This window comes from Sapajus apella, unplaced genomic scaffold (genome assembly GCF_009761245.1).
Source record: "Sapajus apella isolate SASKATOON/1434 unplaced genomic scaffold, GSC_monkey_1.0 scaffold110, whole genome shotgun sequence".
Classification (NCBI taxonomy): Eukaryota; Metazoa; Chordata; class Mammalia; order Primates; family Cebidae; genus Sapajus; species Sapajus apella.
In genome coordinates, this window is record NW_022437050.1 from 2,811,898 (window position 1) to 2,837,999 (window position 26,102).

Below are 26,102 nucleotides of genomic sequence, written 5' to 3' on the forward strand. Positions count from 1 at the left end.
TTGGAGCTACAGCTCAATTTTAAAAACAAACCCATGGTTTTCTGGCTAATTTCATTCCTTTCTGCCAAAAACATCTTGGCTCTGGTAACCTCAGCCCTCTGCCCAGCCCCAGCCCCAGTTGCTGACCTTAAAGAACTTATCAATTTTGCTAAGATTAATTCTCTTCTTGGCATCCAGTTTGTAAATGTTACTGACATTTCCATCCATCAGGTACAGGCCAAAGCCCATCACCTAGAATGAGAAGGGGGCAGAGCATAGAAACTAATCACATCCACTGGAAAAGTTTTTTTTTTTTTTTTTTAAAGGTAGGTCCGTCTATGTGACATACACACACACACCCTGTAGAGACATACTATATAAAAACCTATGCATCTTCAAACAAAGGCAGGAAATATAAGTCTAATTTCAACGAGAAATTTAGTCTATTACTATGGCAGCTACTTCTTCAGCCCTTACTATGGGCCCGAGTCTGTGCTCAGAGCTTTAATAAGCATTATTCTCTCTTGAGTCAAGTTCTCTGCAATAACTTTATTCTATAGATGAGGAATCGGAGACACAGGGAGGTTAGACGGCTGGCCAAGGCCACATAGCTAAGGAGTGGAGAAAGGCGCTGAACAGGATCTGTTGACAATATTTCTGCATTTAGGTCTTTCTGAGAGAAAGGGCTGCTCCTAGCTCCTTGCTGTATCCCAGGGTGTGGCACAACACAGGTATCTGATGAATACTTGAACAGTGAGTGAATGTCAAAGTATCCACCACTTTGTCCACAGAAAGGACAATGTAAAGGTTTCCAAGGAGCTGCTGGTGACTTTTTTTTTTATTATACTTTAAGTTCTGGGGTACATGTGCAGAAATGGCAGGATTGTTGCATAGGTACACACACACTCACCATGGTGGTTTGCTGCCTCCATCCCCCCTTCACCTACATCAGGCATTTCTCCCAATGTTATCCCTCCCCAACCTTTCCACCCCCCACTATCCCTCCCCTAGCCCTCCACCCCCAACAGACCTCAGTGTGTGATGCTCCCCTCCCTGTGTCCATGTGTTCTCATTGTTCAGCACCAGCCTATGAGTGAGAACATGTGGTGTTTGGTTTTCTGTTCTTGAGTCAGTTTGCTGAGAATGATGGTTTCCATATTCATCCATGTCCCTACAAAGGACATGAACTCATCCTTTTTTATGGCTGCATAGTATTCCATAGTGTATATGTGCCACATTCTCTTCATCCAGTCTATCATTGATGGGCATTTGGGTTGGTTCCAGGTCTTTGCTATTGTAAACAGTGCTGCAATGAATGTATGTGTGCATGTGTCTTTATAATAGAATGATCTCTTCCTGAATTTGCCCTCTGAGTGAGTTGACATTCTTGATTTCAATCCTTTTAACAGCCTCCTGAATGCTGGCTTATTTTGTTCCCTTTAAAATGTATGCAGAAGGGAGCCTGAACAGCTGTGTGACCATGAGAAAGTCACTTCTCTCTGTGCCTCTATTTCTCATCCGACATGAAGAGGGTGGACCGGGGGACTGTTAAGGTTGCTTCCCCTGTGGGAAGCATTTCCTTTTTGTTTTCTTTGAGATGTTCTTGCTCTGTTCCCCTGCCACCCCACTTGGGCTGGAGTGCAGTGGCATGATCACTGCTCACTGCAGCCTCAACCTCCTGGGCTCAAGCAATTCTCTCACCTCAGCCTCCTGAGGAAGTGTGACTACAGGTGCATGCCACTACCCCTGGCTAATTTTTGTATCTGTCTGTAAAGATGGCATCTCACTGGGTTGCCCGGGTTGATCTCGAACTCCTATGCTCAAGTGATCCTCCTGCCTTGGCCTCCCAAAGCACTAGGATGACAGGCGTGAGCCACTCTGCGGGTGTACTTTGTTCTGCAGGATGAACTTCACCCTTTTCTGCATAAGAGCAGACAGTGCCCATGGTGGCATCTGAGTTCACTGACACAAACTACCCATGTGGCAAAACTATGTGAGGGGGCAGATTGAAGAGGGTGAGGAACAGAGAGGGAAGAAGGCAGGGAAGTCCGGGTGTGGAGGGCTGGAGAATTTGAAGGCTGCATGAAGACTACTTGGTGGGCTGGAATGTAGTGATTTAGCTTGTAGAAAGTTACAGCAACTGCCCAGGCTGAGCACCAGGGGTGAGAGCGGTGTGTGAACTGTGAGTGGCTTCTCTAGATTTCTGATGGTCTGGAGGAAGCCAGGGTAACAAGTCTCAAAGCCACCCAACCCTGCAAACTTAACTGAAGTGCTAAGACATGTAAGACAGGAGCGCCAACACAGGGCTGGGATTCTCAGAACAGCAGGAGAGACATTGCAGGAGAAAAAAAGGAAAAACCACCAGAACGCTGAGAGGTGAGGATCTGGGACAGAATCAAAAGGAGCTCTGCAGCAGGTAGAAAGAATGGGAGAAGGCAGCCGGGCTCAGCGGCTCAACCCTGTAATCCCAGCACTTTGGGAGGCCATGGTGGGTGGATCACGAGACCAGGAGTTCAAGACCAGCCTGACCAACATGGTAAAACCCCATCTCTACTAAAAATACAAAAATTAGCTGCGCATGGTGGCGTGTGCCTGTAATCCCAGCTACTCGGGGGGCTGGGGCAGGAGAATCGCTTGAATCAGGGAGTCAGAGGTTGCAGCGAGCATAGATTACACCACTGTGCTCCAGCCTGGCGACAGAGTGAGACTCCGTCTCCAAAAAAAGAGAAAAAAGAACGGGAGAAGGCTGTTCATGTCAATGCTACAGCAGCTGTGGGGTGTAAGTTAGAGACAACCTAAGCTAACAATGGAATAACAGCTAAGGAAGGCTCATCGAAATCACATTATTTCACAGCAGCATAACACAACCAAATAAATTTAGTCACATGAGATAAAATGGATACATGGTCATACAGACTGCAAATTTTAAAAATATATAAGCAGAGGAAAAAACTTAGGACATACATTAAAATGCTGAAAGTAAGCCAGGTGCAGTGGTTCATGCATATAATCCCAGCACTTTTGGAGGCTGAGGTGAGCACATTGCTTGAGCCCAGGAGTTCAAGACCAGCCTGGTCAACGTAGGAAGACCCTGATTCTACAGAAAATAAAAAATAAAATAAAATAAATAGCTGAGTGTGGTGGTATGTGCTTGTAGTCCCAGCTATTTAGGAAGCTGAGGTGAGAGGATCACTTGAGCCTGGGAGTTAGGCAGCCTATTTCATGCAGTGAGTCATGATTGTGCCACTGCACTCCAGCCTGGGAGACAGAATGAGACCCTGCCTTGGAAAAGAAAATGATAAACGTGTTATCTTTTGGTTAAAGGACTGTGAGAGATTTAAATTTTTTTATGCTTTGCTGTATATTCCAGATTTTCCAAAACAATAAATATGACAATTTTGGAAGGAAACCTGTAAACTGATGAAACAATTGTGATCATTTTGGCAAAATATAGCAAAAGCTTGAAGATCTATTTTGTTTTCCAGTATGGACATTCCTTAAAGAACTAAAAGTAGAATTACCATTTGATCTAGCAGTCCTACTGCCGGGTGTCTACCCAGAGGAAATGAAGTTATTATATGAAAAAGATACTTGCACACCTGTTTATAGCAGCACAATTAGCAACTGCAAAAATATGGAACCAACCTCAATGCCCATCAACGAACAAGTGGATAAAGAAAATGTGGCATATATACATCGTGAAATATTACTCAGTCACAAAAAGGAACAAAATAATGGCATTCACAGCAACCTGGAAGTAGTTAAAGGCCATTATTCTAAGTGAAGTAACTCAGAAATGAAAAATCAAATATTGTACGTTCTCACTTATAAGTGGGAGCTAAGCTATGAGGATGCACAGGCATAAGAATGATATTAATACGCCGGGCACGGTGGCTCATGTCTGTAATCCCAGCACTTTGAGAGGCTAAGGCAGGTAAATCACCTGAGGTCAGGAGTTGGAGACCAGCCTGACCAACATGGAGAAACCCTGTCTCTACTAAAAATACAAAAAAATTAGCTGGGCATGGTGGTACATGCCTGTGGTCCCAGCTGCTCGGGAGGATGAGGCAGGAGAATTGCTTGAACCCAGGAGGCAGAGGCTGTGGTGAACTGATATCACACCACTGCACTCCAGCCTGGGCAACAAGAGTAAAACTCTGTCTCAAAAAAAGGAAAAAAAAAAGAATGATATAATGGACTTTGGAGACTTGGTGAAAAGGCAGGGAGGTGTGGGTGAGGGACTATACTTTGGGAACAATGTACACTGCTTGGGTGACGGGTGCACCAAAATCTCAGAAATTCCCAGTAAAATCCATGCAACAAAAACCCACCTGGTTTCCCTCAAACTATTGAAATTTAAGAGAAAAAGATTTATTCTGTTTTTTCCTTTGAGCCAGCAATTTCTCTTCTAGGAAGTTTAGCTTGACAAAAAGATGTGCACAGAGATTCTGCTACAAGGGTGTTCAATGAGTTTAGCAAAGAAATATCCAACCGCAGGGGATTTGTTATGACAATGTCCCAGTACAATGGAACATTTGGTAGTCATTAAACATCACACTGTAGAAATAACCTTAATGACATCTGGAAAGGTGACTACAGTACTACAGAAAAGGAACAGGTTACAAACCATTATGTGCAGTAAGATCTGTATCAATGTTTAAGAAAAAAGAAACACTGTTTTTTAAAAAGGGTTTTTAATAAGAAGAAGGTGAGAGGGTAAGCTCGGGTCCCGTGGGTGTGGCCTCAGGGAGTTTTACCTTAAGGAGCATGTGTTTCTCACTGGGGGTCAGGTACATCTTGTTCTCATAGTAATCCACGCAGATGTTGACGATGTCAGCCAGCAGCTCCTCATAGCCTGGGATCACTTCCAGTTGCTGGTGGAGACACTGAACAGCAGCGCCACCCTCAGGTTAGGCAGTGCATGTATCCTGCGCCCTCACCTGCACCCCTGCAGAAGGTCTAGAGCTGGCGGGTGTGGCCCCCACTAATGACCAGGAAGCATGGCTCCAGGGAGGGGAGCCTGCATGCCAGCCGGCACCTGATGCCTGAATCCTCTCCTCGATGTCTGCACAGTACTCCTGCACACCTCCCATGGCAGGAAACTCACTCCCTTATTTTATTCCCAGGCAGTTTTGATGGTTAGAAAGTGCTTTCCTGTCCTGAGCAAAAAAGCAGCTCAGCTTTACAGCAATAGGCTTCTTGTAATTTCAGCTCAGCTTGGAGGATGTGGGCTTATCTAGGATGTCTTCTTAGACAATGGCAGCAAAAATCCATTCAAGGGAGGAGAGCTGCAGTGGGGTGGGGGGCAGGTGTCTCCCTCCTGGCAGGACACAGCAGTACAGGACCATCTACTAGAGAAGGGTCTGAGGTCCCCACCCCAGGCCCTTTCTCTCCAAAGAGATCAACTCGGCCTTGCAGGGTACGCAGAGGAGGGCACTGCTGGTAGTTCCCACAGACAAGAGAAAGAAAACCTGAGGCCTCAGTTGCTGAGCAGCTTTCTGCAGTTAACAAAGAATGGCAAGGGCCCAGTCAATCCCAGCGCCTTAGTGATACGGACTTGAGCCTGAATACGCTTGGAAGATGGAAGATCCCCTGAGTTTGGGCCTGACATCATTTATTTCTCACAACAGTCCTATGAGATGCCTTGTCGTAATATTCTCAAAATAACAGATCCATTTTACAGATGAGGAAACTGAGGCTTAGATTGAGCCCCAAGTCTTACAGTGGGTCAGTGGTGGTCTAGGATTAGAAAACAAGGCTGCCTAAATCCAGACCCCATGTTCTCAACCGTGATGCAGGGTCAGAGCACTGGCTGAGAGGGCTTCACAAGAATGACAACTGGGGAGGGTGAATGGGCCACCTGGGGTTGGGAGGGGAGGCTGCAGTCCTCAACTGCATTTCACTCTCATGTAGGGCAGTGGAGATGGAAGCTGCCGACTGGGCTTGTCTGCTTGGGTTTGTGGTCCACCCAACCTCTACACGCCTGCCTGTATCACTGGGACACCAGGCCAGGACTAACAGGGACTCTGCCCTCACCTGGGTGATCCTGTTGTGGTTGGCCAGGAACATGGAAAGGTTCTGCGACTCCTGGATGGACTGGGGATCTGCCATCTTCCTCAGGAACTGTGCCGCCCTGAAACAGAGACAGCGCGTGCTGCAGAGAGGACTGTCTAGGCACAGCAGCCTGAACCATGCCTCACAGGCTCCCACACCCACCTAACCCAGAGTGACACCATCCTGGAAGTTAATGAGCTCTGAATATCCCAGGCAACGCTAATGTTGAAACAGAGTGTATTCTGGAGTCGTTTGCTTTGGGGCTGTCTGCAACCGGTAATAAGGGTCCCCGAAATTAAAAGGCAGGAATGTACTAAAAATCTCTGAAACCTCAGAAAGTTTAGGGGAACTAGCATCCCATCAACCAGCCGGGAGTACTAAAACGGAGTGAAATGATCAACCTTGTACCTTCCTGTGACCTCTAGTGAGGCTGCATGGTAAGTTATGAAGAAGCACAGGTAGGATGTTAGAATGCCCCTGTTGTGTATTCTGTTATTTATACGAAAACTTCCGTGTTTCCAAAGCAATGCACTGTATGGAAAACAGAACTACTGAGCCTCACAGAACTTCGGGTGAAGGGATGATGGGCACCAGGAACACAGGCAGAGCTTGACGGCAGACAGCGGCAGCTGCCTGACTTTCCAGCCTAACCTGGGGATGGTGCCACCTGTGCCATCGTGAACTGTGGAAACAGACAAGACACCCCACCTTGCTCAGGACCTAGCTGGGCTGTACAGGATGTCATTTGTGGCCATGACAGAAGCAGCTAGCCACAGCTGGGGAGAATTTGGTAGAATATACTATGCAATAAGCTACGTGTAAAAACTTTGTGAAGCTGTCACTTCTAAGTCAGCCTTGAGATGGGGTCCTGTCTGCTGGACACCACCAGATTTCACAGTTGACTCAGGAGGGTAAACTTGTGAGAATCCCTCTGTTTTCTCTGGTTATTCTGCAGTGCAGGAAGATGTCGTTCAAGGAGGAGCGTCTCTCCTTAGCAGAGACACAGCAAATCCTTCAAAGAGACTCCCAGGTGGTGGCATACTGGTTTCTGGAATGACTCCTTCCCCATTTTCAGTCCTCCTCTTTTTTTGTTTTAATTTTTAAAAAGAGGCCAGGTGCAGTGGCTCACACTTGTAATCCCAGCACTTTGGGAGGCTGAGGTGGGCAGATAGCCTGAGGTCAGGAGTTTGAGACCAGCCTGACCAACATGGAGAAACCCTGTCTCTACTAAAAATACAAAACTAGCTGGGCGTGGTGGCAGGTGCCTGTAATCCCAGCTACTTGGGAGGCTGAGGCAGGAGAATCACTTGAACCCGGGGAGGTTGCAGTGAGCCAAGATCGTGCCATTGCACTCCAGCCTGGGCAACAAGAGTGAAACTCCATCTTAAAAAAAAAAAAAGAAAAAAGAGAGAGAGAGAGAGAAAGAGAGAGAGACAGGGGTCTCACTATGTTTCCCAGGCTGGTCTGGAACTCTTAGGCTTAAGTGATCTGCCTGCTGTGGCCTTCTAAGTGCTAGAATTACAGGTGTGAGGCATCTCTCCTGGCTACTCTTCTTATGAGCTGGCAGAGACCCTGGGCTCCAAAGGTGTGTAACCATCCCATCAGGGTATCCCCACCACTACGCCTCCACAGTGACTGATGGAGGGTTTAGCACATGACTCAAGCTGGATCAAAGGCAATCCTCCCTGGGAATTCCACGAAAGTATTTGGAAAGAGAAGCATCCTGCCCTTCCTTAGAAGCTGCAGTTGCTGCACTGGCTGGAGGAAAGCAGCTGGAAGCCACCACAGACCTGAGAACGCAGCCAATGTAGAGGAGGTGGAGCTGAGAGCTGGAGAGACCCAGGCTAACGCCGTCGTCTGAGTGCCTGCGTGCAGGTGTGCCTGGACTTTCTGTGAGCCAATTCATTTCCTTATTTTATACAAGTTGCTTGAATTGGCTTTCTCATTCTTACAGAAAATAAGTAACAATTTTGTGATGATCTTACTGGCCCCATATTGCACGGGGCAACATAAAATGCTGCTGCTCCACAGATGGGGGAATTGAGGATTTGATTCTATCTTGTGACATAAAACTCTGCAAAGATAAAGTTCTTCCAAAGCCCAGCTCTATGCCCTGTTCTTCAAACCACACTGAATCAGGCTGAGTTCTCCTGTGTCTGGGAGATGGCTACCTTGGTACCAAAGAAATAGCAAGTGAGAGGGTCTCCATCCTCTTCCTCCACTTGGTGGGTGGCCCTGGAGGAGGGGCCCAACTGGGGCAAGGGAAAGGGAGAGGTTGCCCTGACCTCTTGTAGGCAGAGTGGTCGTTCTTGACGCTGCACTTCATGTTCTTCAGCTCATCCAGGACAGCGAACATATTGATGAACTTGCCCAGGGTCAGGAGGTAGGCTTCAGAGACAAAGTCCTTCCTGCGCTCGGCGTGGCATAGACGCTTCACCTCGCTGCAGAACCGCTCGATGGCCTTGCGCTGGGGGCAGAGGGACAGTGAGTAAGGTCTCCTGGGGAGGCTCACTGTGCTCTCTTGTAGGGGCAGGGTCCAGGCTCCTCTAGGGCCCTCCTCAGAGCCAGCCCTTTAGAGAAAGGCAAATCTGCCAGTCAGTTTTTCTCAGAGGGGTCCTTAAATCCAAAGCTGATCTCTGGAGGGGAGCCTGGCACCTGCCCCCATGTGAGTCAAACCAATGAATTCATTCAACATACACTGGCTGAGCATTATGTCTTACTCATTTTGGAATTCCCAGCACCTAGGACAGTGTCAGGTACCAGCTGATAAGGAGGTAGAGACCAAGAGTGAGAGAGAGATGCAGAGAGAAAAAGAGGTTCATTAATCCAGTAGCTATTTAATGAGCATCTACTATGTGCCAGGAACGATTCTACGTCCTCGGGTAGAACAGGAAACAAAAGAGAAAAACAGACAAGCAAGGAAATTCTGCCTTCTGCCTTCAGGAGCTTATAGTCTAGTTTTGTTTTGTTTTGAGACAGAGTTTTGTTCTGTTGCCCAGGCTGGAGTGCAGTGGCATGATCTCGGCTCACTGCAACCTCCACCTCCTGGGTTCAAGTGATTTTCCTGCCTCAGCCTCCCTAGTAGCTGAGATTACAGGCACACGCCACTATGCCCAGCTAATTTTTCATATTTTCTGTAGAGACTGGGTTTCACCATGTTGGCCAGGCTGGTCTCAAACTCCTGACCTCAAGTGATCACCACCTGCCTCAGCCTCCCAAAGTGCTGGGATTATAGGTGTGAGCCACCATGCCTGGCCTAGGAGTTTACACTCTAGTAAGAGAAGACAGAAAACAATACATCTGTTAGGCTGTGGTATGTGCTATGGAGAAAAACAAAGCAGGAAAGCTTGAGGAGAAGGTCTCAGAGGGGTGGTCCTTCTAAGGAGGAAGATCAGAGAAGGAATTCTCAAGAAGTGACTTTCAGGAAAAGAAGCTGAAAGAGGAGGAAAAGAGGCACATAAGGTAACTCAACAGTCAGTGTGAAGGCCCTGAGGCATGTTCCAGGGATGGGAAGGAAACCAGTGCGGCTGAAGTGGAGTGAGTGCCGGAAGGAGGCAGAGAACGGGGGGCCAGGGCACTGGCTCTTGTGGGCCTTTGTGAAGGCTCAGGCTTGGACACTGCATAAGCTGGGGAGATGTGGGAGGTTGTGAGGCCAGATAACATGGCATGAATTATATTATAAAAGAGTCACATTGGCTGCTGTGGGAAGAACAGACTCTAGGGCACAAAGCTAGACACAAAAGAATAGTTAATGGGGTATTTAAAGGCTTAAGGGTGGGGTTACCATCTGACCCAACAATTCTACTCCCAGGTCTCTACTTGAGAGAAATGAACACATATGTCCACACAAAATCTTGTATGGAAATGATCAATGTTTGTTCAAAATAGCCCCAAAATGGAAATAAACAAATGTCCATCAACTGAAGAATGGATAAATAAAATGTGGTATATCCATACAATGGAATAGTATTCAGTCCTAAAAAGGAATGAAATTCTGATACATGCTATAACATGGATGTATTAAAACATTATGCTAACTGTGAAGAGCCAGATGGACACAAAAGACCACATGCTGTATGATTCAGTTTATATGAAACGTCCAGAATAGGCAAATCCATGGAGGCATAAAGTAGCTTAGTGGTTGCCTTGGGCTGGAATGGGGGTGGAGATGAGGGTATTATGGGGTGATGGCCAAAGGGCATGGGATTTCTTTTTGTGGTAATGAGGATGTTCTAAAATTGAGTGTGGGCCGGGTGCTGTGGCTTACATCTATAATCTCAGCACTTTGAGAGGCCAAGGCGGGTGGATTACTTGAGGCCAGGAGTTTGAGACCAGCCTGGCCAACATAGAGAAACCTCATCTCTACTTAAACAACAACAACAACAAAAAAGTACAAAAATTAGCTAGGTGTGGTGGTACACACCTGTGGTCCCAGCTACTTGAGAGGGAAGCTGAGGTTGCAGTGAGCCGAGATAGTGTCACTGAACTCCAGCCTTGGCAATAGAACAAGACTCTGTCTCAAAAATAAAATAAAATAAAATAACAAAACTGACTGTAGTGATGGATGCACAACCCTGTGAATATATTAAAAATTGCTGGATTGTCCACTTTAAATGGGCAAAATATATGGTATATGTTAAGTATACCTCTACAAAACTGGTACCAAAAATTTTAAAAAGCAGTTGAACAGCATCAACAAAAAAAGGCTACTGTAGTATCCCAGAAAGAGCAAGAGAGGAGGAGGAGGAAGAAAAGGAAAATAGGGAAGGAAGGGGACTGAAATGACTGTCCCGATGTAAGCTCCATTCCACTTCCACAGGCCTGAGGTGCCCAACCAGCCAGTCAGTCCTTTCCTTCAAAGACCGGACGAAGTCACACTTTCTCCTTCCAGAGTCTAAGTCCAACTAAACTCTGCGATGATGAAAATGGACCATACTGTACTGTCCAAATACGACAGCCACCATCACACGTGGCCACTTAGCACTTGCAATGTGCCTAGAACTACTGAGGAACTGAATTTTTCATGCTGTCTCGTTTTATTTTATTTTTTTTTTTCAACTTACCTCAAACTTCCATTTTTAAATTTTACTTTTACTTACTTTTATTTTTTAATCTTTACTTTTGTCAAGTGGTCACTTTTAAATTAATGTCAGTACCCACACGTGGCTAATGGCTATGGAGCTGGACAGCATAGTTCTAGATTATTCCATATCCTCCCTTCTGTAAATACCTCTTGTCAGGACACTCTCAGTTTAGTACTTCATCAGTTTCTGAATAGTTCTTCTCTCTTGGCCCTGTACTCCCCAAAAGATTTTGGGCTCCCGAAGGCAGGTCCACGATGCTAACAGCAGCTACAATTTGTTAAATCTCGTCTGACCAGGGTCCTACTTGGTTCTTTACAAATAGATCTCAATGATCCTCACCATAAACCGGTGAGGCAGGTCATTTTCAAGGTGAAAAATCCCAAGGCGTCAGAGACATTAAATAACTCACAAGCACACAGAAAGTGAAAGAGCCAGGGAATGTGACTTGGGCTTCTCTGCCTCCAAAGGCCATGCTCCCTACCCAGGGGTGCATTATCTGCCCCCACCCCCAACACACCCAGGCACTTCATTTTATTTCTTAAAGACATCAAGCTCCTTCCAGCCTCAGCCTCAAGCCTTTTGCCTCTGTGGTACCTTCTGCCTGAAATCCTTTCCTCCGGGTCGCCACACGTCAGCCTCTCTCTAAAGAGACTCAGCTCAAATGCTGCCTCCTGAGGGGCTGTCCCTAAAGCAGCACCCACACCACAGGTACTCTATAACCCACAACGTTTCAAAATGTTATTTTACTCATAGCACTTATTATTCTCTGAATATTCACGTGTATTGCTTATTGTCTGTCTCTTCCCCTACCTAAAACACACTCACACACGTACTAGGATGAAATTCCATGAAGGCGGGGAGACCCATTTGTCTTGCTCACCCAGGGTGTGTAGGGCACAGTCAAAAAATATTTGCTGAGTGAACAAATAACATGGCACAAAACTTCAGACCCCAGTGGTTAGAAGACTAAGGGCCTTTTTAGTTCTTGAGATGCAGACCTGCCCCTCCCCACTCACCTGAAAATACATGAACTTCATGAGCTTGGTGACCTCTGGCTCCAGCACCTCCACTGTCTTCTCATAGATCTCTACACGGTTGGGCTGCTCGTTGCATTTCACCTGTGGGGGAAGGTGGGGATCCACATATCCTGGTTTGCCCAGGCAGTCCTGGTTCACACCTGTCATCTTATTACTGGTTTTTTGTTTTGTTTTTGAGACAGGGTCTTGTTCTGTCATACAGGCTAGAGTGCAGTGGCATGATCATGTCTCACTAAAACCTCAACCTCCCAGGCTCAAGTGATCCTCCCAACTCAGCCTCCCAAGTAGGTGGGACTTCAAGCACTCGCCACCACATCCAGCTAATTTTTGGAGTTTTTTAGGGATGGCGGGTCATTATGTTGCCCAGGCTGGTCTTAAACTCCTGGGCTCAAGCCTCCTGCCTCAGCCTACCGAATTGCTGGGATTACAGGCATGAGCCACCATGCACGGCTCTGTTGTCTTATTAATAGAGCCCTTTTTTACTCTCAAATATACCTGATTTTGGATGATAACTGATATGCTCATCCTAGTGAGAGGAGACTGGGGTAGCCTCTGCTTCACCAGTCTGGCAGGGGGCAGGGTGCTCCCCAGACATTGGCTGCAGGAAAGGAACCAGTTGGTCCCAAGAACAGAACCCTCCTTCCTTTTTCTCAGTTCTGTGCTGTGTCCATGAGCTACTGACATGTTCCCATTCATCTACGAGCTCTTACTCCTTCAGTTTTTCCCTGTACCTGCTCCAGTGGGGTCCAGCTAGATTCTAATCAGAGGCAAATGCTCTATCCATTGTTGTGGATACACCTGGGACAAAGCTCCCCTAGACAAACCCAGGCCCACTTCCCCTGCTCTGCGGTTTTCACCAGTGTGCACATCAGAATCCCATGGCAGACATCCTCACAACCCACATGCCAAGGCTGCTAATGGGTACACGGGATCTGAAGAGCGAGCCAAGGTAAGCACAGGGACACTCCTCACACTATTGCTTAGAAAGTCTTAAAATGGCAGCATCATGCTAAATATCCACCAGTGAATGATTAAGTGGATAAAATATGCTACAATCACATAATATCACTGTGAGCTGTTAGAAGAAACGAGATTGTTTTATGTAACCAGGAAACAAAGTCACCATAAGCACGTGAAAAAAGTTACAGAATAGTCAGTATAGTTCAGTCTTATTTTTTTAAGCGAAACAAAACAGCATGTGTGCTCACATCTAAGACAGGCATGGAAAATCTAAAAGGATGCAAACCAAACTGTTAATAGCAGTTATTGCTGGGGCCTAGAGTTAGGAGGAAGGGGGAGCAATAGTTTCCGTTTACTTTACACACCTGTGGCTTGCTGATTTTGTTACCATGGGACCCACTAATTACATGATGATGGTACTGATGGTAATAAAAATATCTGTATGTGTCAACAGGAAAAAAGTCAGTAATTAAGAATTAAGTGTAAAAAAAAAAGCAAGTGGCAGAACAATACAAACACGGAAACAGTACATTTTTGTAAACAATAATTTAATTTATGTAAATTATGTAAATATAACTATATAATTATTTATGTAAATTATTATTTACAAAGTAATATTCATGCCAGACAAAAGATCCAGAAGAATATTTCACAAAGTATACACGGCCATCCTATGGCGGGAGGTGGGTTTGGGTGGTTGGGTGAGGCAGTGGAAACATCTTGCTTTTCACTCTATACCCTCTGCAGTGATTTTGGTGTCATATGGTGAGCATATACTGCTTTGGAAATAAAATCTACTGAACAAATGTGTTTTAGGTCCCTCGACATGGGTCCCTGTCATCAGTTCGATGGGAAGCTATCTGAATGTCTTCCAGGTTTTTCCTTGGATAAGAGGCCCTGCTTTACCCGCTGCCACATGGAAAAGCTCAGCTCTCCGGTTTGGGGATGAAGCAGGGGGGTTAGTAACGCCCTCTGGAGGGGAAAGAGGCACACAGCAAGGACAGTCTCACCTGGGGAATGGCCCGGGAACAGCTGCGCCAGGTGTACAGCATGACTGCATACTCATGTCCTTCCTCCAGCATCTCATTCTGAAATGGTAAAACAGCCTCAGCAGGGAGGAACCAGACAGGTGCCACCAGGCTTCCAAAGCCCCCAAATCCTCACTACTTATGGTTAGGTCCATGGACCAGTAGCATGCACACCACTTGGGGACCTTATTGGACATGGAGAATCTCAGGCCCCTTCCTGGGCCTATGCAGTAAATCTGCATTTCAACAAAATTCCCAGATGACCCACATACACAATGAGTTTGAGAAGAACTGACCTAAATCATCCTCATCAGATACCCAAAGACTCTACAACCAGGCCACATTTTTCCAAACAGATGAATGGCTACCTTAGAAAGAATGGGGCAGATCTATGTGCTCCCCAGATATAATGTGAGCAAGAAAATAAGCAAGTAGCAAAACAGTATGTACAGTAGGAAAACAGAAATAATTATTAAAGTATATTATTGAAACTGCCTTTACAAAGATTATGACAGTGAGAGAAATCTGAAATAGTTGACTCCATCTTGCTTTCAACCTTCAAGCTGTCCTTGGTCATTCCTGGAGGTAGGCTAAGCTAACTTTGGGAGGAATTTCACTGATAGTTTAACCTTAAAGCAAGGATGATAATAGCCCTTCCCAAAACTAAACTGCCAGAGTAAAACTAAGGTTAGGATTATGAGAGGTGCATGAGTTCTGCTTAAGACGCAGGCATACTTTCCATAATCTCTTACTACTCGAGTCATGTGGCCAGAGGTCACAAGATTTGTGACTTTCCCAACTGCTCTTGCAAATACCAACACAACACTATCATAGAGAATGTAAGATCGGTCTTATGAGAAGTTCTTCAGACTGACTCCACCTGGACTTGGGACTCAACTGGTCCGATGGCCCCCACCCAGAGGCAGCCTCAGCACATGAGGCCTGTTTTCCACACTTCATGATTGCACCCCTAACCAATCAGCACCCATTCCCTAGCCCCATGCGCACCCAACTATCTTGGAAAAACTCTAACCTCCAAGCCTTTGGGGAGACTGATTTGCATAATAACACTGTCTCCTGCATGGCCAGTCTCACATTGATTAAACTCTTTCTTTACTGCAATACTGCTGTCTCAGTGAATTGATTTTGTCTGTGCAGTGGGCAGAAATACCCGTATCAGGTGATTACATTACTATGTGTTGAACAAAATTTCAGTGTAACATGCACCATGCTCTGAATAGCAAGCCCTCTGTGGGGCTGGATTATTTTGCATCACTTTTTAAAAAGCCAGATAGCATTATAATGTTCACACTTTTATAAGAGCCCATGTACTACTATCTCATAAGCAGGAAAATGATTCATATCAATTTTTAATAATAACCAGAGCAGATGGGAAAACCAGCAACAGCATAAAAAACGAACATGAAAAACTATAGTGACGACTCATCTCACTGAGTAAATGCTACTGTGGAAAGAGACCTAAATTCAAGGTCCAAACATCTGGGCTCAAGGCTGGGCATGGTGGCTCACACCTGCCTTTGTAAAACTAATGAAAGGCCAAAAGATTAGGATTATGAGAGGTGAGTGAATTCTGCTTAAGATGTAGGCATACTTTCCATAATCCCTTACTACTCAGGAGCCACATGGCCAGAGGTCACAAGATTTGTGACTTCCCCGGTTGCTCTCAGAAATACCAATACTACTGTAGAACGTAAGATAAGTCTTTTGGGAAGTTCTTCAGATTGTCCAAAATCCTAGCACTTTAGGAGGACGTGCCAAGTGGATCACCTGAGGTCAGTAGTTCAAGATGAGCATGGCCAAAAATGGCAAAACCCCATCTCTACTAAAAGTACAAAAATTAGCCAGGTATGGTGGTGGGTGCCTGCAATCTCAGCTACTCCGGAGGCTGAGGCAGGAGAATCACATGAACTCGGGAGGCAGAGGCTGCAGTGAGCTTAGATTGCACCACTGCACTCAAGCCTGGGCAACACAGTGAGACTCTGTCTCATAAATAAATAAATATCTGGGCTCAAATCCCAGCTTCATTACTTATTGGCCCTTCAGTCTATCGTAAATCACTTAGCCTAAAATTCTCCACTTAGTCACCTGTTAAATCATGGTAATATAAATAATCTCATAGAATTTTATGAGAATTAAATGGCACACACACACAAACACACACATTCTTGGTAATCTGTGAAGTGAGTCAGGAAAATAATCTGGCAGTGTCAGGACCCATTAACCACAGAATTACCATTTAACCCAGTAACTCTTGGGTATGTGTATACCCAAGAGAACTGAAAACATATGTGTACACAGAAAATTGTGTAGATTCAAGATTTGCATGTGACACAAATTCATAGCAGCATTATTCAAAATAGCCCAATAACCTAAATGTCCATCGATGGATAGATAAATAAAATGTGGTATATCCATACAATTAATAACTCGGCAATAAAAAGTAATGAACTACCGATATATCCTACTACATGGATGAACTTTGAAAGGGTACGGTGGCTCATTGTTACCCCAGCTTTGGGAGGTCGAGAGTTTGAGACCACACTGACCAACAAGGAGCAACCGCATCTCTAATAAAAATACAAAATTAGCCGGGCATAATGGTGCGTGACTGTAGTCTCAGCTACTTGAGAGGCTGAGGCAGGAGAATTGCTTGAACCCTGGCGGTGGAGGTTGTGTGAGCCAAGATTGCGCCATCACACTCTAGCCTGGGCAACAAGGACAAAACTCAATCTCAATAAAAAAAAAAAAAAAAAAAGAAAACATTATGCTACGTAAAAGAAGCCAGACACAAAAGGTCCCAGATTGGATTATTTATTTAAATGAAAACAGGCAAATCCATAGAAACAGAAAGTATATTAGTGGCTGCCAGGAGGTGAGGGGGTGAGAGGAATTGGGATTGACTGCTAACAGGTCCAGGGGATCTTTCAGGGGTGATGAAAATTAGGTGGTAGTCATGGCTATATAACACTGGGAATATGCTAAAAACCACTGAATTGTACACTTTAAATGGAAATACCCCTTGGAAAAAAAAAAAAGAATTTTCCTAGGCCATCTCTTTTTATAAATGAACTTTATTTTTAAATCCACAGATCACCATTTCATAATATCTTATTAGTACAACATCAGATTAATTTACTTGTGACAGTTTTATTTTCAACAGCAAATGTCATTGACAAGTCACACATTCGATGATTAGAGAACTTTAAAAATCAGTAACATGTTGTCCCTGAAACCAGGGAGAACCAATCAAGCCTGTGGGTCCCGCAGGCATCTGCCTCAGAACACATGTCTGAAAGGAGAAGTGACAGTAATGCAAGGAACATGGGTCTACTTTTAGCACAGAACGAACTGCCTGCTGATAGGTGTAATTCCAACTCATTCATTCAGTGAATGTTTAATGGGGCACTCACAGGTCCCAGGCTCTGTGCTTTGTGCTGCCAACAGTGCAGTGAACAAGAAGAATGTGAACTCTGCCTCATGGTTGGCCATTAGCCAGAACTGTCGTAGAATTATGCTGGAATGCAGCAGAGGTCAGGATGGTGCGGTGGAAAGAGCCCTGGGTGGGGGTCTTGGGAGACTTGAGGTCTGGTCCTCACTCTTCTTGAGCCCATCTTTTGACTTATAATGTCTTAGTTTCTTTATTTGGAGGTAAACAGTTGGCCTGAATTGTTGGTGTTCACCTAGCTGTACACTGGGTTACTGGGGAACTTTGATGCCCAAGCCATGCCCCAAACTAACTAAATTTTTATCCCTGGGGATGGGATGGGGCATTGGTGTTTAATAATCCGCAGGTGTTTCTCTTGTGCAGCCCACGTTGACAGCTTCAAGACTGAGGATCTCTTTACATGTCTAATATTCTGTAAGTCCATAACTTAAACCCAATGTAAGTCTAGCTCAAATTTTCTGTAGTGACAGATTCAGTGATCACTCAACCCCCATCTCACCCCCAGCAAAGAATCCTCAACTCTTCCATACAGTTGGTAAATTACATGGTTTATGTACTTCCCCTCCTCCTTTCTCTGGCTATCCCGCCCTTTGAGAGATTCACCCTGCCCAAGTGGGGGCAGGAGAAATACAAGAAGATGAGCATCTCATATGCCCACATTGCTGCTGAAAAGCTACTCTAGAAAGACTGGACAAGGCACGAGAGGACACCATTGACTGAAGGGAGATAGGAATGCCGGCACTGCATGCCACTCATAACTCATGCCTAAGCCACATCAACACTCTCCTTGTGTAGGCAGAATGTCCCCCAAAAATGTCTGCACCCTAATCCCTGGTACCTGTGAATATGTTACTTCACGTGGAAAGAATTTGCAGATGTGACCAAGTTAAGAGCCTTTCAATGGGGGTAGGGAGGTGGTGGTGGTGGTGGTTATTCTGAATTATCCCGGGGAGCCCAGTGTAAACACAAGGTACTCATAAGCAAAAGAGGGACGCAGAAGAGTCAGAGAAGGAAATGTGAAGATGCAGGCAGAGATCAGAGTGAAGTCGCTACTGGCTGGGGGCCACCAGCCAAAGAATGCGGGTGCCTCTAGAGGTCAGAAAAGGCAAGGGAATAGACTCTCTCCTGGAGCCTGCAGAAGGATTGCGGCCCTGCTGGCACCCTGATTTTAACTCAGTAAGACCCATGCTGGACTTCTGACCTATGGAACTGTAAACAAATAAATCAGTGTTGTTCTAAGCCACTAAGTTTATGAACACCACCACCCTACAACCTAGCCCCTCCTCCTAACCTCCCTATTGGTGTCCTGACCCAGGTCTTCCTAGGAACTCAGTCCAAATAGTCCCAGATGACTGCAAAGCCAGTGTCCCTCCCTCACATCCATATCCTCTTAGCTGTACCCCTGAGCCATCACCCTCATTTGGCCTTGAACGCCTGCACTGTAGGCAACTTAAATTATCTTGACTAGGCTGGGTGTGGTGGCTCACACCTGTAATCCCAACACTTTGGGAGGCCGAGGAGAGCAGATTACCTAAGGTCAGGAGTTCGAGATCAGCCTGACCAACATGGTAAAACCTCTGTCTCCACTAAAAATACAAAAATTAGACAGGCGTGGTGGCAGGCGCTTGTAATCCCAGCTACTTAGGAGGCTGAGGCAGGAGAATCACTTGAACTCAGGAGGCGAAGGTTGCAGTGAGCTGAGATCATGCCACTGTACTCCAGCCTGGGTGACAGAGCGAGACTCCATCTCGAAATAAAATGAAATAAAATAAATGCCGGGCGAGGTGGCTCACGCCTGTAATCTTAGCACTTTGGGAGGCTGAGGTGGGCATATCACGAGGTCAGGAATTCGAGACTAGCCTGGCCAACATGGTGCAGGAATTTGAGACCAACCTGGCCAACATAGGGAAACCCCATCTCTACTAAAAATACAAAAACTAGTTAGGCATGGTGGCGGGCACCTGTAATCCCAGCTACTCGGGAGGCTCAGGCATGAGAATCACTTGAACCCAGGAGGTGGAGGTTGCAGTGAGCCAAGATTGTGCCCCTGCATTCCAGCCTGGGCGACAAGAGCAAGACTCCATCTCAAAAAAAGAAAAAAAAGAAAAAAAAATTATCTTGACTAATATATTTGCCTCATTCCTATTTGCAACTCATTCTACACATAACTAACACATGGAACCTATCCCCCACGCAGAGTTCTGTTCATATCTCTCCTAAGGATAAATATTTTTCATTGCTTTTAATTTTTTTTTTAATTAAAGAAACTAAAGCCTTCTGTTATGGGCTAAATTGTGTGCCCAAATGTATATGCTAACGCCCTAACCCCATAGAACCTCAGAATGTGACTGTATTTGGAGACAGGACCTTTGAAGAGGTCATTAAGATCAAAAGAGCCATTAGAGAGGGCCCTGATCCAATCTGACTGGTGTCCTTATAAAAAGAGGAAATTTGGACACACAAAAAGAAGGTGCCAGAGATGTGTGCACACAGAGAATAGACCACACGAGGACACAGATGGCTGCCACTTCCTTGGTAGCCATCTGGAAGCTAAGGAAAGAAGCCTCAGGAAAAACTGAACCTATGGACAGCCTGATCTTGAACTCCTAACTTCCAGAACGGGGAGAAAATACATTTGTGCTGTTTAAGGCACCTAGTCTGTGGCACTTTGTTATGGTACCCAAGCAAACAAATACACCCTTTATGCCCTGACCCTTTATTTGTAGGGAATCTGTAAACAATATCCCTATATGTACTTTACAGTCCGAGCCAGACAGTGCCTGAAAATCCTTGCCCTGTGCCTTTGCTCACAGTGGCTCTTCCACCTGGTGTGCCCTCCCCATCTCATCTCTGACTAGTAAAATTCTAACTGTGTGAGACAGCACAGAACAGGAGAAAGAGATCAGGACAGGGAGTCAGTCCTGGATTTCAGGTCCAGTCCTGTGGTTTACTAGTTGTGGGATCATGAGCAACCTGCTTATTAACTTTTCTAGGCCTCAGTTTTCTCATCCCTAAAATGGATATAATGATCCCTTTGCAAGTCACGGGGCTGTTATAAAGCCCCAATAATATAACGTATGAAAACGCCTTACCTATATTTTAAAGTATACTGTATCTACAAGGTATCATTACCCACCTACGAGGCCTCACACAAAAGCCACTTCCTTCATCAAGCTGTCTCTGACTCTCTCAAGGTTCTTTCAAAAACACAGAACTTTGAACTTTTACCATGACATTTACCCTTAACTTCGTGTATTTTTATTTGTCTTCCTGTGTTTTTATTTTTTATTGTATTTTTATTTGTCTGCAAGGCATAGTCTGGAGCACAGGTTTTTTTTTTTTTTTTTTTTTTTAAGATTCTAATTTTTATTCATCCTAGATGTTGTCTTTAGAATATTATGCTTAGAAAGCTGCATTCTGATTCCATAAATACAAATAGAGGGGCAGTTTTGGATTCAGTGAAGCAGAAATCATATCATCTTCAATGCTGTCTATCTACCCATCCACCACTGGGTAGCTTTTATTAGGCTTTTGGCTGTTTTCTTCAGCTATTTTATTGTGAAGTTGTTCACAAAGAGGCCGAAGAGAAATTTTTTTTTTAACCAAGTCAAAATTACTCAATGTATGTAGTGATGACACTTTTAAGAACATTAGGCCAGATAAGAAGGTTCTGAAATCAAACTTCTGCCAATAATTGATGTGTTTACTTTCAAAGGCAAAAAAACCTCTGAAGGCTACGTCTGAGCACTCCACAATTCTTTTTGTTTTACCTATACTCTAGGTCACTATTTCTCAAACTATGCTTCCACAAATTTTCTTTAGTTAAATAAGTTTGAGACTCTCCATTCTAAACAGGCTGCTGGTAGTTCACACAGGTTTTGTAGTCCGGCAGACCTTGGCCTAGATCTGTCACTTGTCAGCTGCAGAACCCTGAGTAAGTTATGTTATTTTTCTGGGCTCCAGTTTTCCCCAACTGTACAATGGGTATGATAATAGAGCCTACCTCACAGAGTTGATGTGAGGAGTAAATGAGACTAATGCATCTAATGTATCTGTACAGAAGAAGCATTCGACAAATGGTAAGTTTGTCAATTTCCCACTTGACTCACTGAGGATCAGGACTGGCCCCTATCTGTCCTTGCATACCTCCTCAGCATTTACACAGTCCTTTGCAGGCACCGGCGACACAATACTTACTGAATGAATGAGCAGGGTTTGCCAGCACAAGGCTACAGGAGATAACCGATACAGTGCTATGGTTGGAATGTGTTCCCCAAAGTTCACGTGTTAGAAACTTAAATCTCAGCTGAGGGGGGTGGATCACGAGGTCAGGAGTTCGAGACCAGCCTGGCCAACATGGAGAAACCCCATCTCTACTAAAAATACAAAGATCAGTCAGGCATGGTGGCACTTGCCTGTAATCCCAGCTACTCAGGCGGCTGAGGCATGAGAATCACTTGAACCCAGGAGGTGGAGGCTGCAGTGAGCCGAGATTGGGCCATTGCACTCCAGCCTGGGTAACAAGAGTGAAATTCTGTCTCAGGGAGAAAAGAAAAGAAAAAAAGAAACTTAAATCTCCAATGCAAGTGTTGAGAGGCGGGACCTTTAAGAGGTGATCAGGTCATGAGGGCTCTACCCCTATGAAAGAATTGATGCTGTTATCATGGGAGTCGGTTCCTTATAAAGGATGTTTGGCTCCCTTCCCTCTCTCTTACCCATGTCATGCCTTCTGCCATGATATGATGCAGTAAGAAGGCTCTCACCAGATACTGCCCCCTCAATCTTGGACTTTCCACCCTCCATAATCATGAGCCAATAAACTACTGCTCTTTTTTTTTTTTGAGATAGAGTTTGTTCTATTGCGCAGGTTGGAGTGTGGTGGCACAATCCCAGCTTACTACAGCCTCAACCTCCTGGGCTCGAGCAATCGTCTCACCTAAGCCTCCCACGTAGCTGCAACTATGGGTGTGTGCCACCTCATCCAGCTAATTTTTAAATTTTTTTGTAGAGACAGGGTCTCACCATGTTGCCCAGGCTGGCCTCAAACTCCTTGGCTCAAGGGATCCTCCTACCTCAGCCTCCCAAAGTGCTGGGGTTACAGGCATGAGCTACTGTATCTGGCCTAAATTTCTATTTATTATAAATTACCCAGTCTGGTTTCCTTGTTGTAGCATCACAAAACAAGCTAAGACATATAGTGTCAAAGGTCTATGGGGCCACAGGCAGGGTCCATGAACACAGAATTTGGAATTCTTCAAATTGCAGTGCTACATGAGAATAAAATCAATGGAAACCCAACAGGGAAGGGGAGGAGCCCTCCACAGATGAATCAGACTCTAAGAGAGAAAATAATAAGTGGCCCTATTTGCAAATGATTTAGGCCATCAGCTTTTTTGAGTAACTAACTGTTATTCCAAAACCAAAGCCAATGTCCCTTTTTCAAGAAACCTTTTGCTCTGCTCAAGAGACAAAATTCCACACATTCAATAATCTATATACAAGGCAGGAGCCAATCACATGGTTAACCCAAAAAGCTATAGGAGCTCAGGGAAGTGAGTAGTGGAGACTAAGTTGGGCCCTAACAGTTGAGTAGGATTTGCAAATCTGGACGATAAAGGGGAACACTGTGTTTCTAGGCACCAAGAGGAGATGGGGCAGAATGTAAGACTGGGCTTAAGCACATGATTCTGACTGAGGCAGGGCGTTCTTAGAATAGCTGAGCACATGCTTCTGGTGTGAGAAGCTGCCCACAGCCCCTGCCAGGCCAGCAGGGAGCATGTCTGCACACGTGGGTCACAGAGACTTACCATGCTGGAGTGGACTGTAGCCTGCTCAATGTACCTTGCAATGCCCGTGACAAATGCATTCCTGTCCTCGAAGTTCGTGTCAAAGTTAGCCTGTGGAATTAGAGGGCAGGAACGTGTTGGTCGTTAGAAAACAGTTCCAAGTTGGCTGGGTGTCCGGGGAGCAAACTGCTGCCAACAAACAGCATGAGCTCCTGCTGCATCACCTCTCATCTTGCCCCTTCCCCGCAAAGTCCCACCCTCACTCACACTGGGCAGCAGCCAGTGATGACAGGGCCCAACAAACAGCACGAGCTCCCGCTGCATCACCTCTCATCTTGCCCCTTCCCCACAAAGTCCCACCCTCACTCACACTGGGCAGCAGCCAGTGATGACAGGGCCTGCCATCTGCTTCCCATCAGTAATCAGATTCACTCAGCTGAGCCTCAGAAGCAAATGCTGAAACTCCATGAGCCCAAATAGCTGCTAAAAGTTAAGATGTGCATTGCTTCGATTCAGCAGTTCCAGAAAATACTCACCCAAGGGTGCGGATACATAGGTCCAGGGATAATCACCGTGGCATTTTTTTGTGATTAAAAAAACTGTAAACAACCCAAATGTCCCTGAACAGTGAAAGGCTGACTATATAACAGCACATCCATAAGCGGGCTTATAAGTACCGTGAGGTGGCTAAGCATAATGTGGTAGTATTGCGGTATTGTCATGGAAAAATATCTATATTTTAAGTTAAAAAGCCAACTCATAAAACAATAAATATAGTATGGTTCTCTTTTGGTAAGCATATATACATACATACACACACACACACACACACACACACACACAAATGTGTATATTTGGTTAAAAAAGGCATATATAGGCACAGTTAAAGAAAAAATTTATATGTTTTTGTATACTTTTTTTGTATACATTTCTGTATTGCTTATGACAAAAAATATATTTGTATAATTAAAATGTTAATCTGGATTAGAAGAGGTGAATCAATGAAGTTTATGAGCTGAACCCTCAAGCATGTGCTTCATACATCCACTGAATGAAATTTAAGAATTTATCATGTATTTAAATTTAGTCTCCTTTAGCAATCTGAGAACTATCAAAAGGTCAAACACAGCTAGAACTTTGAAATTAGCACGTCCTTTCTTAACGTGGCTTCTGGACTGGCATACCCAGACAAGGGGTTAAAAAGCTGACTCCCGGCCCTGATGGGCCATGGTTTGGAACAATCTGATGGGGGTTTATCACAAGCTCTGTTCTCTTAAGCAAAAGCAAACAACTGTGACCAGCTTCCCTGAGGCATGAGCTGTTATGGGACATTGCAATGCCCTCCTCAAAAGTAATTACCCAGGCAGGCTCCGGGGTTTCTAAATTGCAATATTTAATTCATGAGGTCAGAGCTGCCAAAACCTTGGTTAGTGCAGCAGCAAGAATAGCCAGGAAGGTACCCGGTGGTCTAATCAGATCAACAAGACTTCCCTGGGAAAGGGAAATAGTCCTGGTGCACATTTACTAGCTAATCTGTTCCTTACACTCGGTTCCACCGGTGCACAAGGGACTGGATCAGCTCATGACCTTTCACCTTCTAGATGGAGACCTCCCCTTCCCTCTGCCTCAGGGCAAACCCTCTTAGGGGATCCCCAGAGTTCCTGGGCCCCCTGGTGCTATGTGCCATTTCCATTACCTGGTACATGATGGAGGAAGGCGGAGGTTCGATGCATGGCTGCTGGTCAGGGAGGGGCAGCTCTTCAAGCAGGTCCACGTTGGACAGGGCATCTTCCAGGGTGACATGCGTGGTCATGGCTGCAGTTTCTGTATTCCGCACTGAGGGAAAGGAAGAGAAGGTCAGTGGAGATTTTCAGGAGCCTCTAAAATTTCTTTTAACTGCACCATGTCCAGGATCCTTCAGGAGAATAAAGAGGGTTAAAACACATTGAGGCCACTTCCACTCACCACTTCCTCACAAGGTGTTCTCAACCTGTATCTTTTATATCTGAGGCTCTCTACACGGCTAACAGAGTACTTTGTGTGTACTTGGCTGACCCTCACCGCAACCCTCTGTGATCAACATGGAAGGTGGTACTCTATCTATATCACTGATAAAACATCAAGGCTCAGAGAAGTTACGTGACTCCCACACATGACCAGGAGTGAAGGACCTCAAGTGGGATGTGAGGACATGGGTCATGGTTATTTCTCCACCCTCTTTGTTCTTCCTAAGGATATTTATGAGTTCCACTCTTAAATTATCATGCAACACAGTTATCCATGATTGTGACAGCCAAGATAATTAACAGAAAACCAGAGCCCAGGTTTTTGGGCTAATTAAACTGGGATTAAAATAACTCAATTCCTGCAAATCAACCTTCTTTGCAAAGATGGAGGAGCCACTGTCTTCCTCCGCCTGAGTATCTTTTGTGAGGCACATTAAACAAATCAACCCTAAATGGACATTTTTGTGTCTTAGACCCTGGCGCAGTGTAACTGCTTTGACGGTATGTTTGGCAGGATTAGAAGCTGAAGAGGATCTCAACAGCACAGTTACCCAAGTCGAGCTAATTCCTATTTTTTTTTTTTTTTTTTTTTTTTTTTGAGACAGACTTTCACTCTTAACTGCTCAGGCTAGAGTTATAATGGCGTGATCTCAGCTCACCACAACCTCCGCCTCCCGGGTTCAAGCCATTCTCCTGCCTCAG

General features: G+C 45.2%; 1 protein-coding gene across 3 annotated transcripts in view; it reads right to left on the reverse strand.

Annotated features, from left to right (window-relative positions):
* CYFIP2 (cytoplasmic FMR1 interacting protein 2) overlaps nucleotides 1-26,102 on the reverse strand; it is a 143,209-nt gene that overhangs the window by 97,119 nt on the left and 19,988 nt on the right. For all 3 annotated transcript variants that reach the window (XM_032259550.1, XM_032259551.1, XM_032259552.1), the window contains exons 2-9: nucleotides 25,091-25,230; nucleotides 23,416-23,505; nucleotides 14,125-14,202; nucleotides 12,134-12,235; nucleotides 8,319-8,500; nucleotides 6,016-6,112; nucleotides 4,737-4,865; nucleotides 127-231 (exon numbers count right to left, since the gene is read on the reverse strand). In XM_032259550.1, coding sequence (XP_032115441.1) covers nucleotides 127-231; nucleotides 4,737-4,865; nucleotides 6,016-6,112; nucleotides 8,319-8,500; nucleotides 12,134-12,235; nucleotides 14,125-14,202; nucleotides 23,416-23,505; nucleotides 25,091-25,207 — 900 coding nt within the window. In that variant the 5' untranslated portion in view covers nucleotides 25,208-25,230. The remainder of the gene's footprint in view (nucleotides 1-126; nucleotides 232-4,736; nucleotides 4,866-6,015; nucleotides 6,113-8,318; nucleotides 8,501-12,133; nucleotides 12,236-14,124; nucleotides 14,203-23,415; nucleotides 23,506-25,090; nucleotides 25,231-26,102) is intronic.